The sequence below is a fragment of the Lampetra fluviatilis genome, chromosome 25, assembly GCF_964198595.1.
Source record: "Lampetra fluviatilis chromosome 25, kcLamFluv1.1, whole genome shotgun sequence".
Classification (NCBI taxonomy): domain Eukaryota; kingdom Metazoa; phylum Chordata; class Hyperoartia; order Petromyzontiformes; family Petromyzontidae; genus Lampetra; species Lampetra fluviatilis.
In genome coordinates this window covers 7082889-7096643 of record NC_136299.1, presented here as the reverse complement: position 1 = coordinate 7096643, position 13755 = coordinate 7082889, and the positions used below count along the sequence as shown (strand labels likewise).

At 51.9% G+C, this 13755-nt stretch overlaps 1 protein-coding gene across 1 annotated transcript in view; it reads left to right on the top strand.

Moving 5' to 3' along the window:
• Positions 1–1575: 1575 nt before the first annotated feature.
• The window catches only part of HEATR1 (HEAT repeat containing 1), a 30180-nt gene continuing 18000 nt past the window's right edge, over positions 1576–13755 (top strand). The window contains exons 1-16 of the mRNA XM_078868129.1: positions 1576–1652; positions 3548–3716; positions 4529–4745; positions 5369–5510; positions 5983–6084; positions 6716–6853; positions 7335–7552; positions 7982–8136; positions 8815–8911; positions 9343–9474; positions 9936–10053; positions 10349–10456; positions 11352–11447; positions 11644–11735; positions 12709–12911; positions 13352–13473. Of these exons, the coding sequence (XP_078724255.1) occupies positions 3575–3716; positions 4529–4745; positions 5369–5510; positions 5983–6084; positions 6716–6853; positions 7335–7552; positions 7982–8136; positions 8815–8911; positions 9343–9474; positions 9936–10053; positions 10349–10456; positions 11352–11447; positions 11644–11735; positions 12709–12911; positions 13352–13473 (2082 nt within the window). The 5' untranslated portion in view covers positions 1576–1652; positions 3548–3574. The remainder of the gene's footprint in view (positions 1653–3547; positions 3717–4528; positions 4746–5368; positions 5511–5982; positions 6085–6715; positions 6854–7334; positions 7553–7981; positions 8137–8814; positions 8912–9342; positions 9475–9935; positions 10054–10348; positions 10457–11351; positions 11448–11643; positions 11736–12708; positions 12912–13351; positions 13474–13755) is intronic.

The window sequence follows — 13755 nt, the reverse complement described above, 5'->3', positions numbered from 1 at the left end:
GGTCGCAAACGGGTTTTGATTCCTTACCCGTACCCGGTCGCACCAGGGTCGCAATCGGGTACCCATACCCTACCCGTACCCGATACCCGGCTACCCGTACCCGGCCGGGTACTGGTACCCGATTGCGACCTCTGGGATGAAGCCATGTTGCAGGCGCGGGTGGGTTGATTCTATGAACTTGAATTGTGAGAAGAGACAAGACGTTGGGAAATGAGTGACAAACGGTGACTCACCAGTGACTCACGGCCTACCCGTACCCGGCCGCACCAGGGTCGCAAACGGGTACCCGTACCCGGCCGCACCAGGGTCGCAAACGGGTACCCGGGTACGGGTAGCCGGGTATCGGGTAGGGTACGGGTATCGGGTACCCGGTTGCGACCTCTGCTCTCCATCGCCCCCCGGCGGTGTGCTGACGTAGTAACGAACTGGCACGTTCACGTGACAAACCTCACTTTTGATTTAAAGCTTTCGTGACTGCAGGGATTCATATTCTTGGTTCTTTCGGTAAAGTCACGTAGAAGGGAAATAATAAAGTAAATAAATATAAAAAATAAACATTTTCACGACGTTTCGACTGCAACACAAGCAATCATCATCATGTGATGATCATCAGGTGATGATGATTGCTTGTGTTGCAGTCGAAACGTCGTGAGAATTTTCATTGATAAATATTTATTTATTTTATTATTTCCCTTCTACGTGACTTTACCGAAAGAACCAAGAATATAAACCTCACTTTATATTGGCTGTGTCGGGTGGTGCCTGGCGGGTTTCACGACACATTTATATTTACGCGATCTCACCTCCCCACCCCCGCAAATAAATTTTTTTTATTGCGTACGCGTGTACAATGATGGGCCACTTCGTTGAGCTATCATTTGTGGCCAGGTCGCTTTTGAAAAATAAGTTAATACCTCAGTGGGCTTTGTCTGGTTGGATTGGGAATGGTTTAGTTTTATTTGTATGCGTTTGGGTGATTTCAAATCTTCAAATCTAGAATTTGGGTGATTTGTTTAAAATGTATTGTACTCTGCACTCCTACCACGTGTCTGTACTGTTCTGTTGTTGTGACGTTCTTCCCCGCCCCGACTGGGACATCTGTAAAAAATTGCTTTGTAGCTCATCGGATTCCTCCACGACAAATACAACATTCTATTTCGATTTAAAGCTTTCGTGACTGCAGGGATTCATCTTCTTGGTTCTTTCGGTAAAGTCACGTAGAAGGGAAATAATACAATAATAAAAATAAAACATAATAAAATAATGTAATAAAATAATATATTTTATAATGTATTATTTTTATTATTTTATTATTTCCCTTCTATTATATTATTTTATTATGTTTTATTTTTATTATTTCCCTTCTACGTGACTTTACCGAAAGAACCAAGATGATACAACATCCTAGTTCTGTACACAGCATGTGACTGTTGCAGAGCTGCGCCTTTGACTCCTCTGCCCCACGTGACCCGCCTTTACAATTCCCGGGGGGTGGGGAAGTTCCATGCGCGCGCCTTGATTGGTTCAATCCGCGTCACGTGGTGCCCTGTGCGCGGATGCTCATGCGCGGCGGGAAAATTGTGAGGCGGCTCTTGAGGCCCGAGTGGTGGGTGTGCGAAAGTAGTGCACACGTGGGGAGTTTTCGCCGATCGGTGAGTGCCGACTTCTTATCCTTCGGTGAATTGTCTCATCTTTGTGTTATTGTTGTTGTTTCAATGTTCACGCGTTCACCGAGTCGCGCTTTAGCCGCCTTCGCGTTGTTATTGTTCATACAGCCTTGGGTATAATTGTGGTAAATGTGCGACTTACACGTGGTTCCGGCCTAAGGCTTGCCGAGTCGGTTATTCGGGAGATTCCTCCCCGATCAGCCAAATAGACTCGGGACAGTTTCTCTTTAAATGAATTAAGAGTCTTCGTTCATATACCCTGTCTACTCCGCTGCTGGATGAAGCCCGCCACGCCGTGTCGGTCACGGTGGGGGCCGTTACCTGCTTGAGCCATACTTCACCACGCTGGTCAATGCGTGTTGGTGAAGGGTCGTGGGGGGTGAGGGGAGAGGTTCATGGCGAGCACGCCCATGACCGGTGCAGATATCCACTCGCCACTGATGCGAGCGCGTGCTCTGGACTTGAATCGGAATCTGTATTTGTGCTGGAGGAATCCGATGGGCTGTGAAGCTCTTTATCGCAGAGTCCAGCAAGGGGGCGGGTCAGAAAGTTACAACAAACAATACAGTATACACAACAACAACCGATAGCGAGTGAAACGTATAGGAAAGGGAAGCGAATAACTAAAAAAATATTAATATAAAAAATATTTAAAATAAAAAAAGTTAAAATTGCACAATTACCGCCGTGCGCTAACCACTGCGCCATCGCCCGAGCACCGCAAGACAGCTTAATAACAATAATAATGATCATTACATACTAATAATGATGGCCATACCACAATAACAATGATCATAACCCAATAATGATGACCATTACACAATAATAATGATCATAACCCAATAATGATGACCATTACACAATATTAATGATCATAACCCAATAATGATGACCATTACACAATAATATTGATCATAGCCCAATAATGATGACCATTACACAATATTAATGATCATAACCCAATAATGATGACCATTACACAATAATAATGATCATAACCCAATAATGATGACCATTACACAATATTAATGATCATAACCCAATAATGATGACCATTACACAATAATAATGATCATAACCCAATAATGATGACCATTACACAATAATAATGATCATAGCCCAATAATGATGACCATTACACAATATTAATGATCATAACCCAATAATAATAATGGCCAATATAATAATGGCCATAACAATAATAATAGTCAAATTAATAATGGCCACAACAACAACAATAATGGCCACACCAATAATAATGGCCACAACAACAATAATGGCCATAACACAAAGTGTGTTGGAACTCCCTAGGGGCTGATGCTGCCTTCAGCTCCCTCTGGAGGAGGCCCTACCGCCAGCAGTGTCGCGAGATGGGAATTGCAGGGCTGCGCCTTTAGCTTGTTCACCTTTATCGAACCGTGGGGTAGTGTTACTGCATAACCCGTTATTGTTCGACGTGATCAATTTATAGATACCCAACTGATAATTAACGAGCCATTTTTTTTAAACAGCTGATTGGGTTTTGTAAAGGCGATGGTTCCACATCTTACAGAGGAGAGTGCTACAATATTTAATAGGCATGTTGATATATCTGCTTTGAAGAAGGGCCATTTCTCGAAACGTTGCCTATAATATTTTTTACCATAGGCCTGGTTGTCCATTGCGTGACGTCGCACGCAATGCCCTAATAATAATGATGGTGATGATGATGGACCGACACCAATCTCGCCTCGATTCCCTTGCACAAGAATAGGTGAAGGGGACCTGGGCAGCGAAACCAGGAGAAGCAGGCCCTGGCCTCGGGCACACTGAACCTTGGCTATGTTACATAAACAAATGGCAAATTCATTATCCACAATGTTTTTCTTCCTTGATTTTAGTTTTTTTTTTAAACGGAGCTGGTGAAGATGACGTCCCTCGCCAATCAGCTGCGCCGCCTGGCGCTGCCGCAGACGGACCAGAGTCTGCTGATGCGCAAGGAGCGCGCGTCGCTTCTCTTTGACCCCAAGGAGGCGGCCTCCCTCGATGGCGACTTCTTCCACGCGATCGGTAGGACGGAGAACTTCTCGTCGGTGCACGGGTTAGGGATTCGCAGCGGCGAGAGCCCCCTGCCCTGTGGAGAGAAGAAGGGTTTTCAATCAGTGCCTATGGCCCGCCGTGATGTTTGGACGGGAAATGTAGGCACAGTGTCGGCAAGGTTGCCGTGAGCCAATTGTTTGGGAATCGAACGTGCTGGATCCTTGCATGTATAATAAAATTTTGGTGCGTATCGTTGAATGTGATTTTGAAAAGTAGCATAACAATTTGTTTATTAAAAGAGGTTTATCAGTGCATATTAGCTGCTATCACATACGGATCAGGAACATGCACAGTTATGGAGAAAATTAAACACATTTTTTAAAAGTGCGCAAAAAGCGTAGCAAGATGGTTAATTGGAATTGCACCGAGGCACGGAGAGAAAATACCCTCGTTCGAGTCGTCATGTTGACGTAAGAAAAGTTAGTTGCTTGGCCAGGACATGTCGCTAGAAGGGACGATGGTCAGACATTGGGAGCGATGAAATCAGCTGTCGTGCAGGAGCTAAATGGATTGTTACATCGCAAGAACGTTTGGTAATGGTGATGGCTCAGGGTAGCTAATGATGATGAATGAGAGCGTTGAGAACTACAGTCCTCTTACAAAGGAGGCCTGGGAAATGCAGGCAATAGGGAAGAATAATGAATCATAATCATTTGTTCTTGTGCGCCACATTTGAATACCAGCGCAGGGGGGAATGCTCACAAAACGCACACACACCGTTCACCATCGCAGCCGCTAGCTCGGTGAGAGACGGTGCCAATGCCGACTTTTTCTCGCCGCAGGCTGCACCGGACTGGAGGAGCTGTCGGGAATCGAGCCGGCGTTCGACGACTTCCGCGACACGCTGTTCAGCGAGGCGTCCAAGCGGATGGAGCGCAGCGTGCAGAGCCGCGACGTGAACGCGCGCCTCGACGAGAGCATCGCGCTCTTCCTCGCGCGTCTCTCGCCCTTCTTCCTGCTCCGCCCCGCGCACAAGTGCCTCGAGTGGCTCCTCTACAGGTATTGGCCGTAATGATGTCTACGCAATTTATTTCAGACATGAACAGCTCCCTCTGGATAGACCATATAGTCGTATTTATGTATGTTGAACTTCTTTCGACCAACCGCACCAATTGGAGGTGTGGGGGAAGGACAACAATCGATGGGAGTCTATGATATATCGTACAGTTTAAGGTCCCCAGCCCCAGACTAACGTATTGGCTCGATGTATTTCTTCATCACTATCGTTGACCATGATTAGTTGACCGCAGGATGAAGGCCGCCCCAAGCCGCCACCATCTCTCACGGTCCTGCTATGTAACAATTCATCTTGCTGCTGCTGCACGAGTTGATTGCATCGCTCCATCTCCGCTGTGGGCTTACTCTCAAGCGAGTTCATTGCTTTGGCAGCCACTCCCGCCATTAATTTTGACCACCAGCCATCATCCCTGCTAGCCCATGATGTGTCCCTTCCCCCGGGCCCACTTGCGTATCTCAACAGGCGACGTGGCAACTCCAGCCTGCGTACTTTTTCTTCACACCGCCGTGGAACGTGCCGAATGTCACCCGCTGGCTGTTGAAACGCGCCGTGGTGACCACGGGCTCCCATAACCGTACACGCGTACCCCCCCCCCCCCCCCCAGGTTCCACATCCACCAGTACAACACGGAGGCACTGATCGGCTGCGTGCTGCCCTACCACGAGACCAAGGTGTTTGTGAGGGTCGTGCAGCTGCTCAAGATCAGCGAGCCCACACACCGCTGGCACTGGCTCCACCCTTTGCAGGTTGGTGATTCAATAACAACAACTGAGGAGGCCGGGTGGCTCCGAGGTCAGAGCCGCTGAGTAGGTGATTGCTGCGATCCCTGCGTTTTGAATCCAGAATTCAGACGCGGTGGTCTCGGCCTAGTTACAAAAGGCTTCACGAACGTGGATTCTGTAACATCTCCCAACACGCTTGTATTATTAGGAGTATTTAATTAGCAGTGTGAAAGCAAAACACGTTAATTCTATGAAATACCGAGACCTTTTTATTCTGTGTGAATAGGATACCTTTTTAGGAAGATCATATACAATGTATCCGTCATATCGATGTTCCAAACAACTTTTGTTTGATTAAACGGCACTCATTTGAGTAACCAACTGATTCCGAAACCCGGTAATTGTTGGTGAGTCATCGGCACATTTACGCCAGAAAACTAGTAACACAAAGTAAGATCCGTCACCCTGCGTGCCCCATCCGTGTCTCCACTCGCAGAAACCGGGAGTGCCTCTGTCGCGGAGCACGCTCGTCATGCATTGCTACAAGGACCTGGGCTTCATGGATTTCATCTGCGGCCTGGTCACACACGCCGTGCAGGTATTGGCATCGCGTCGGTTGAACGCGCCGGCGCATGGCGGTGCCGCGTGCAGGGTAACCGAGGCAAGGGCCCGCTCGGAAGTTTAGGGCACCGCGCGGTTTTAAAGTCGCAAAAAAAACGGTTCGTGGCGCAACAACGGGATGCGCGACTACTTGGCTACTTGACAAAGCGATGATCCGTGAGCTTGTTTGTTTTCCCTGACATCGGTGGCTGGCTGCTGACTGTGTGGAGGATGCATGTTGAGTTATGTAAACATAACACATTTCCTTTTGAGTCGATGTTCTTTGATATTCGAAGAAAAACAAACTCATTGGTCAATAACACGTTGGTCAATAACACTGTGGCCTTAAAAGGGAGCATATATATAATAGGTGATGTTGGAGACTGCACTTTACACCGTGGGGCTATCTAAACGGATTATTCGGCCCTCGGTAAGGAAAAAGTTCCACCGCAACGTCCTAACCCAGTTTCCGAATCCATCCGCGAGAACGTGTGCGGGGCGGAACGGGCACTCGTGGCCAAACGGCACGCGCCGCACGGCACGACCACGAAGACCGATGCGGTCGCATTGCGTCCCTCGGCCATCTCCGACGACGGATTTTTCCCGTCCCTCGTGCTCTCGGTGAGCAGGTGTTCGGCGAGCAGCCGTCGGCCGCATGCCAGCTTCGCGTCCTCTTCTCCTTCTACTCGTCCACGCTGGTGGCGGCGCTGGAGGCCGACCGCGTCACCGACACCGTCGTGGCCAAGCTGCTGCCCCATGTCCAGAAGGTGGGAGTCGCCTCGCACGCGCCGGAGATTCTCCGGGCACCGTTTGCGTGTTTTTTTTTCTTTCCACGGTGCATCGCGCATTCGGTGTCGTTAACGTCGTGCGTGCGTAGCGGGGGGGGGGTTTCAGGGGAATGCGGTGGCGCATTGGTGAACGTGCTACCCTACGAACCCTGCGACCTGAGTTTGATTTTCATCCATGGGTAACATCGGTGGCGAATATTTCTACCTGTCTAGGGTCTCTGCGCGGTGGACTCAGCCTTAAATGATACCTGGTGTAGTGTGTAAACATCGGAACGAGGGAGACGAAGGCACCCGGGTGTGCTGTTTTCCACACCCCACCCTCCCCATCATATGCCGTGCCGGCCGTGATAGGCGCTCGCTAACAGGACTTCCCTTGACACTGTGTCAACTACACGGGGGACCTTTGTCTTATCTTCTTGTGTGTGTGTTGTGTCGCGTGTCTTGTCGGCGCCGGCGGCAGGGCTTGCGCTCGGGCCTGACGGACTACTGGGCGTCGTCGCTCATGCTGGTGGCGCAGCTGGCGGTGCGCGCCACGCTCGAGGAGTCGCTGGCCGAGACCCTGACCCTGCAGCTTGTGCGCTCGCTGGCGCGGCGACACAGAGACGCGGAGACGCGCGACGGCGTCGCCTGCCTCATCGTGCTGCTCCAGACGCAGCCCAGCAGGACGCTCAAAAAGAAGTGAGCGCTTTTACGAACAAAAATACACGGACGAGTTGCTTCGTTGCAGATTTTGGGCGAGTGTCCGTGAGTCGTCAAGATTAGCGAGTTGTTGTTGGTCTCGGAAAAAAAGCAACAGTAAAATCCCTTGCGGTAAACTTCCTGTTCTGAGATTTTAAAATATCAGTTTGATCGTTGTGCGACGACCATCGCTTTTGGTGGCAGGCTCGGTGCGAAAGCGCTGCCCCCCGACCGTGTGCTCGAGATCCACTTTCACAGGCCGTGCTCCCAACACGAAGGGTTGCACTGCAGTGCGAGCGTTCCGATAGCGCTATTGTGAAAAACCGTGGGGGGGGGGGGGAGGAGGTAAATCGTAATGTGAATATAAAATCAAATCTTTTTACAAAACCTTGCCGACCGCGTCGCGCTTTCCCCATCGCTGCGTCGCAGGCCGTTCGACTGCCTGTGCTCGCTGGACGGGCTGCTGGAGACCCTGCAGGAGCTGGGCGCCACACACGACACTGCCCCGCTGCTCCGTGCCTTCCTGCCGCCCCTTGTCTCCGCCGCGCTTCACCCGGTGCTGACGCCAAATGACAACGACGATGGTGAGAGAGCGGCGAGCACCCTGTTTCCCCGGCCAGACGAGCAATGGTAGAAGTGAAACAACTGGAATTAGCTGGCACAATTAGGGATGAGTTATTAGATTGCACCATTGCAGACTTTGGATTATTAAGGACGATTTTGTTTATACGTTTTTTTTATATTTATTAATGTGTTTCCACGAAATAAAAGTGACAATTTTGTAATTGGGTCCAATTTTGAGAGTTTTTGGATTAATCTAAAAGGCAGAAGAAACATATCCATTAGGCAGCGGTCCCCAACCTTTTTGGCACCAGGGACCGGTTTCGTGGAAGACAATTTTTTCATGGACCGGGAGGGGGGGGGCATTCATCATTGGGTTTTTCCCCCTTTTCAAAGAAGCTCTCCGGCGACGTTTGTTTTTTACTCATTTTGGCGAGGGTGGTGAGCTTGTGGGCTTGCCAACACTGTGACTGAGACAAGTGCGCAGTGCAGGAAAGAGCCACGGATGGAAGTGGTGAATAAAATAATGGGTGGGCCATGCGCAGACTGTCCGCTCACCTCCTTCTGTGCGGCCCGGGCCACGGACCGATACCGGTCCGCTAAGCATCATCATTCGGCAACCGCTCGCGAATATCGCCCCCGCCCGAACCGTTGCCATGGCAGCAGTGTGAGGTTTTACATTCACGTCGCGCGTCGTCCAGGTGAAGCTGCCAAGGATCTCCCTGCTCCGGAGAAACTCCTCCTGCGTCTCGTCCAGGACATTCCGCTGGACCGCGGCATCGACACGCAGCTCATACGGTACCTGGCGACCCCTCAACCTTTTTCCCTTTAACCCCCTGACCCAACGAAGTTCCAGCAACGTGACGCTCGAACCCTCCTGCCGAAGAGCAGGTCCATGGTTAAAGTTTCCTCCGTTATCATCAGCAACAATCATTATCCATCGGCCAATATCATTTCACGTATTCAAACCTAACACGTTCTCTAAGGTGATAGCAAACAGCGCGGTGGGAGTCTTTCCTTCCTGCTGATCGTGAGCACGCCTTTGTGTCGTGTTAGAGCGATCGATCCACACATCTGTTTTAATAACAATAACACAATAAAGCGCGCAATATTTCACGGATGAAAATTAACCGTGAGGTCGCGGAGCCGAGGTCATCGTTGCTCGAGAGCCGGGCAAGACTGGAGGTTGAGGTGGGGGGGGTTGAACGTGGCGTGTTCACCTTCGACAGGCTGTTGCTGGAGGGCTACATGAGGAGGAGGGGAGCCGAGTCGGCACAAGAGGAGGAGGAGGGCGGGGCATCGGATGGGCTCGCCGTCCTGCACCAGCGCCTCCTGCCCATCCTGCGGACGCTCGAGAAGAGGTGAGCGCCACCTCCTTATTCTCCCTGCCCTCCTCTCCCCCCACGTGCCCCCCTACCACCTCGTTATTCTGACCTGGCGTCTTATTGCGAAGACGCGACCTCAAGCGTGGACATAACGAGACGAGTGATAATTCACTCAATTCAAATTCCAGGTGATTCTAGAAATGTTCACGAATAGGGGTGGACCTGGGTTTGATTCCCGGCCGAGGTTAACATCCGTGGTGAGTGATATCTGCACCAGTCTTGGTCCCTCCCCGAGGTCGAATCGGCCTTAAATGAGACAAAGGTGACTGGGCATGGTGCTGGCCACACTTTACCGCTTTAATAGGTGCTCTCTAATAACACTTTACCCCCAGCTGTCTTTGCTGTCGTGTTAGGATCTGTGTCTTTAGTTGTACTCTAACGAGCTCGTGAGACCGGCTCCAAATTTATGATGAATTTCGTCCTCCTCGTCGTGCTAGGTACACGGAGAGCTGGGACCAGGTGATGGCAGCTCATCTGCACGGGGAGAGCGCCGGCACAGGGAAAGAAGCATTCCACGACTTTATCTCGCTGGGCGCCGCCAGCGGGAAGCACCAGGTGACCTGCGGCAGAGAGCGTGGCAGTGGCCACCGGTGCCACGCTGGCAGGGTGGCGGCGGCCGTGGCAGACGGGGGGCGGCTGACGGCTCACTTTGGTCATTTGAGTAACCGCATGGATTGTTGTTACTGGAATAACCCAGCAGTAAACTGTAACTCCACGACATTAGCAAGTCGTGACCGGGGTGAACGGATTTCTTCAGGGTAAACAAGATTCTGATAAAAAAGATTATGATTCTGAGCGCGCGTGCGGCGGTGGCGGCGATGGTGACGAATCTACTGTGTGGTGTTTCCAGCTGGTGCCCGACTCGGACACGTCGCTGCTGCTCAGCCTGCACCACCCGCAGGAGGCGGTGCGCTGCCTCGCACTCTCCCACCTCTGCAGTTTGGTGCTGTCCGGCAAGGTATTGCATCGCACGCTCCACATGCCCAGCGCAGCCACGTGCAGACAGTGCGACCCACAACGGGCAGATCTATATGGCCCGGAATTACCTTCCTGTGGAGCACCACAGGAAGGGGAGGGGCGTAGAGTCAAGGAATCGAGTTGAGCAGCAGGAATAAGAGGAGGAGTGCCGGGCAGTATGCGAAGGAGGGGGAGAAGTAATCACTGGCTCAAGATGACGTAGATGAGAGGGCGCTGATAATGATGATGGGAGAGTGGAGGGAAGGGAGAGAGAAGAGAGCAGGAAGCAGAAGTGAGCTGCACGGAGGAGGAGCAGCGTTTGTTTTTACAGGGGGCAGCAGTGGGGAGAGGGAATGGGTTCAGATTGGGGGTGGCCACACATGAGTCATGTGGGGTTAGAGGAGGATGCTGTCAGACTCTCGGCAGCTGAGCAGGGCTGAGCCTCGATCGTTCTTGCGATAGGCGACCACCATGGCAAAAACAGTGGAGGTGAGATTTCCGAACGAATTCTTGATTCCACGGGATAACACCAGTAGCACAATCGCCGTTGATTGTTTAAATATACCAAAATAAAAGAGTAGAATATTTTAGCATAATCTGGCTTCTAAACAGAGGCTTGTTATGGGCCAGCACTTACTTGCCCAGGAAAACTCTGCAGTGACCCAGAAGGTTGAGTCTTGTCCATTAGAAAAAGATGATTGTCACGATGATCGCGATGATTATGATGAATGTGATAACGATTGATAGTAATGATGATCGTTATGATTGTGATGATAATTATGATTGCAAAGATGATCGTGATGATGACGATGGTGATTGTGACGATATTTCCGGCATCGTGACCTTAGTCTGAAAATCTCCTCCCCCCGCCGACACCACCACCCCCCCCCCCCCAGGAAGGCTTTGGCGAGGAGTTCCTGACGGAGGCCGTGTGCAGCCGTCTCCACGACGACACGCCCGCTGTCGTGACCGCGGCACTCACCGCCCTCACGGTCCGAGCCCCTGTAGCGCCATCGAACTGTTGTCGTGTTCCGTTATGATACATTTTTAAACACCCACCGAATGTTACCTTGAGATGGCAAGCGGTGATTACTCGGCGGCTGAATTGGTTGATGCGTGGCGACGGACTCGTGCGATTGCCGCGGAGGTCCTTCGCGATGACTCCTTCTCGTTGTTCTCCTCGTTCAGGCGCTCGCTGGACGCATCTGCTCGGTGGAGGCGATTTCGGTGCTCGTCAAACTGATACATAAAATCGGGAGGCAGGAGCAGCACGAGCGATGGTGAGAGCTTAATCTGTCTTGCGGCAGCGCGGGTGCGGGGGGGGACAGGGGCGGCGGGGGGCGTTGAAGGAGGGAATGCGCCCGAGTGTACTCGGGCGAGAGACGACGCGTCATGGCTGGAAGGGGACGATGAGCGGTGGGCCAGAGTAACGGCCGAGCTGCGGCCAAGGGAGCAGACAGGGCCACCTAACCTCGAACTTAATCCTCCACGTTATTAATAGAGCCGTGACTTTATTCCACCGAGACACTTCGGGGAAGTGATCTGTACGCCTTCTCCAAATGTCATGGCACGCATATGAGCGCATCGCCAAGTGACAGGAGCAGCCCTGAGCTCTGGCGTGTTTAGTTGCAGCAGAGCGGTTCTCATTTTATCGACCCCGGAGATATGATGGGCTGAGCTTAACACACCTCCACCTCAACCAGAATATGAACTCTCAAATGTTACTATTGTGAGTCGCTCGCTCGCCTGCTGAGCCCTCTGGCCGGACTCAAGTGTCTTGGTTCGTGCCGTGTCAGCGACGCGTGGGGGGGGGGGGTAACCCAACCCTCCCTCCGCTCGTCACGGTCCGGCGCCATCAGCAAAGGAGCTTCCCTATTGCCACAAGTGGCATGCTGCGTCCCGGCAGGGCATTGTCCCGGCAGGGCATTACCCCGTCAGGAATCGTGTGCTGGGCTACCACGATTCGTTGGCATTTCAACCACGGTTCCTTGGACTCCTCCAATCACGTCAAACCTAAAAAGGATTCGTGTTCAGTGAGAGAGGCTGCAATTGAACTACAGACGTGAACTCGGAGAGAACTATTATTACTTGAGAACTATAACTTTAGGCCCGTGCAAGGCTTGCGCGGAACCTCGGGGTTTGGCGCGTCGGCCTTTGCCGTTCGTCGCGCTGGCGCGTTGCTTTGTCGGGCGACGCCGGTGCCGCCCGCCCGCCCGCCCCCCGTCTGACGGCACGTTTTTTTGTCCGCTGCAGGAGGAGCGTGTTCCTCGAGTCGGTGCGGGTGCTGACCAGCCAAGGCGCAGCCCTCGCCGACAGCCAGCGGCGCGACAGCGTGGCCCTGGAGTTGCTGCCCTACGCGCTGCCTCTGCTGGCGCCGCGCGACCTGGCGCCCGCACTCGCCGTGGCGCAGTCGCCCCTCGCCCGCAGCCACCCGCTGCTGCGCGGCCTCGACAAGGGTGGGTGGCGCTGCGGTTTCTGTACCCACGGGCGGGTGGTGGTGGTGGCATCGGAAGTGACGATGTGCGGGGAGGGGGCGGTGTTGCTGATTGTAACAAATGTCACTGATTGATGAACCTCGCTCATGATTGGTCTTTGTAAATTGGTTACCCTGTCCATGTTCAGGACACGACTCGGGCGATAGTATGACTCTTGCGGCAGGGTTTGTCAGTTTTAAGGAGGAAGCAGATAATGATATTGAGTTGTGTCGGTTGTGATGGGAGCATCGATCGTGACGGAAGTGTTAGAGTGATGGGCTCTTATCAGTTGCGTCGGTGAAAGTAATATTTCAATTTTGCTAGAAAATAAATAAATAAATGTATTTTTCTTCTTCATGAAATGGTAACAAAACAACCCCCACAGTAGACGCAATAATGTCACGCGTTTTCATCTTCCATAGTTCTGTCGAGGCTGAACGCGAGCAGCAAGAAGGTGGACCCGGAGTCTGTGGGCACCGTGGAAGCGATCAAAGTGCTGGCTCAGAACCTCGTGGCGATGGATCCCGTGTCCCGCGAGGAGACGGTAAAACCTCTCTCCTCTGTCCGTGACTCGTCGTCGTACGCTCGCAACGTGACCGCCTCCTTGGCGGATGACGGCGCGCACTCGATGCATCGTACTCCTGTGAATCACAAAGCTGAAGGTGTCCAAACAACCTGGTCACGTTCAGCTGAAGCGAGCCCAGTCGGTCGTAATGTCACGTGATGTCACGTGATGTCACGTGATGTCACGTGATGTCACGTGATGTCACGTGATGTCACGTGAGATCGTTTTCCTCGATTGTCACTGATCGGCATCGCTCCTGCG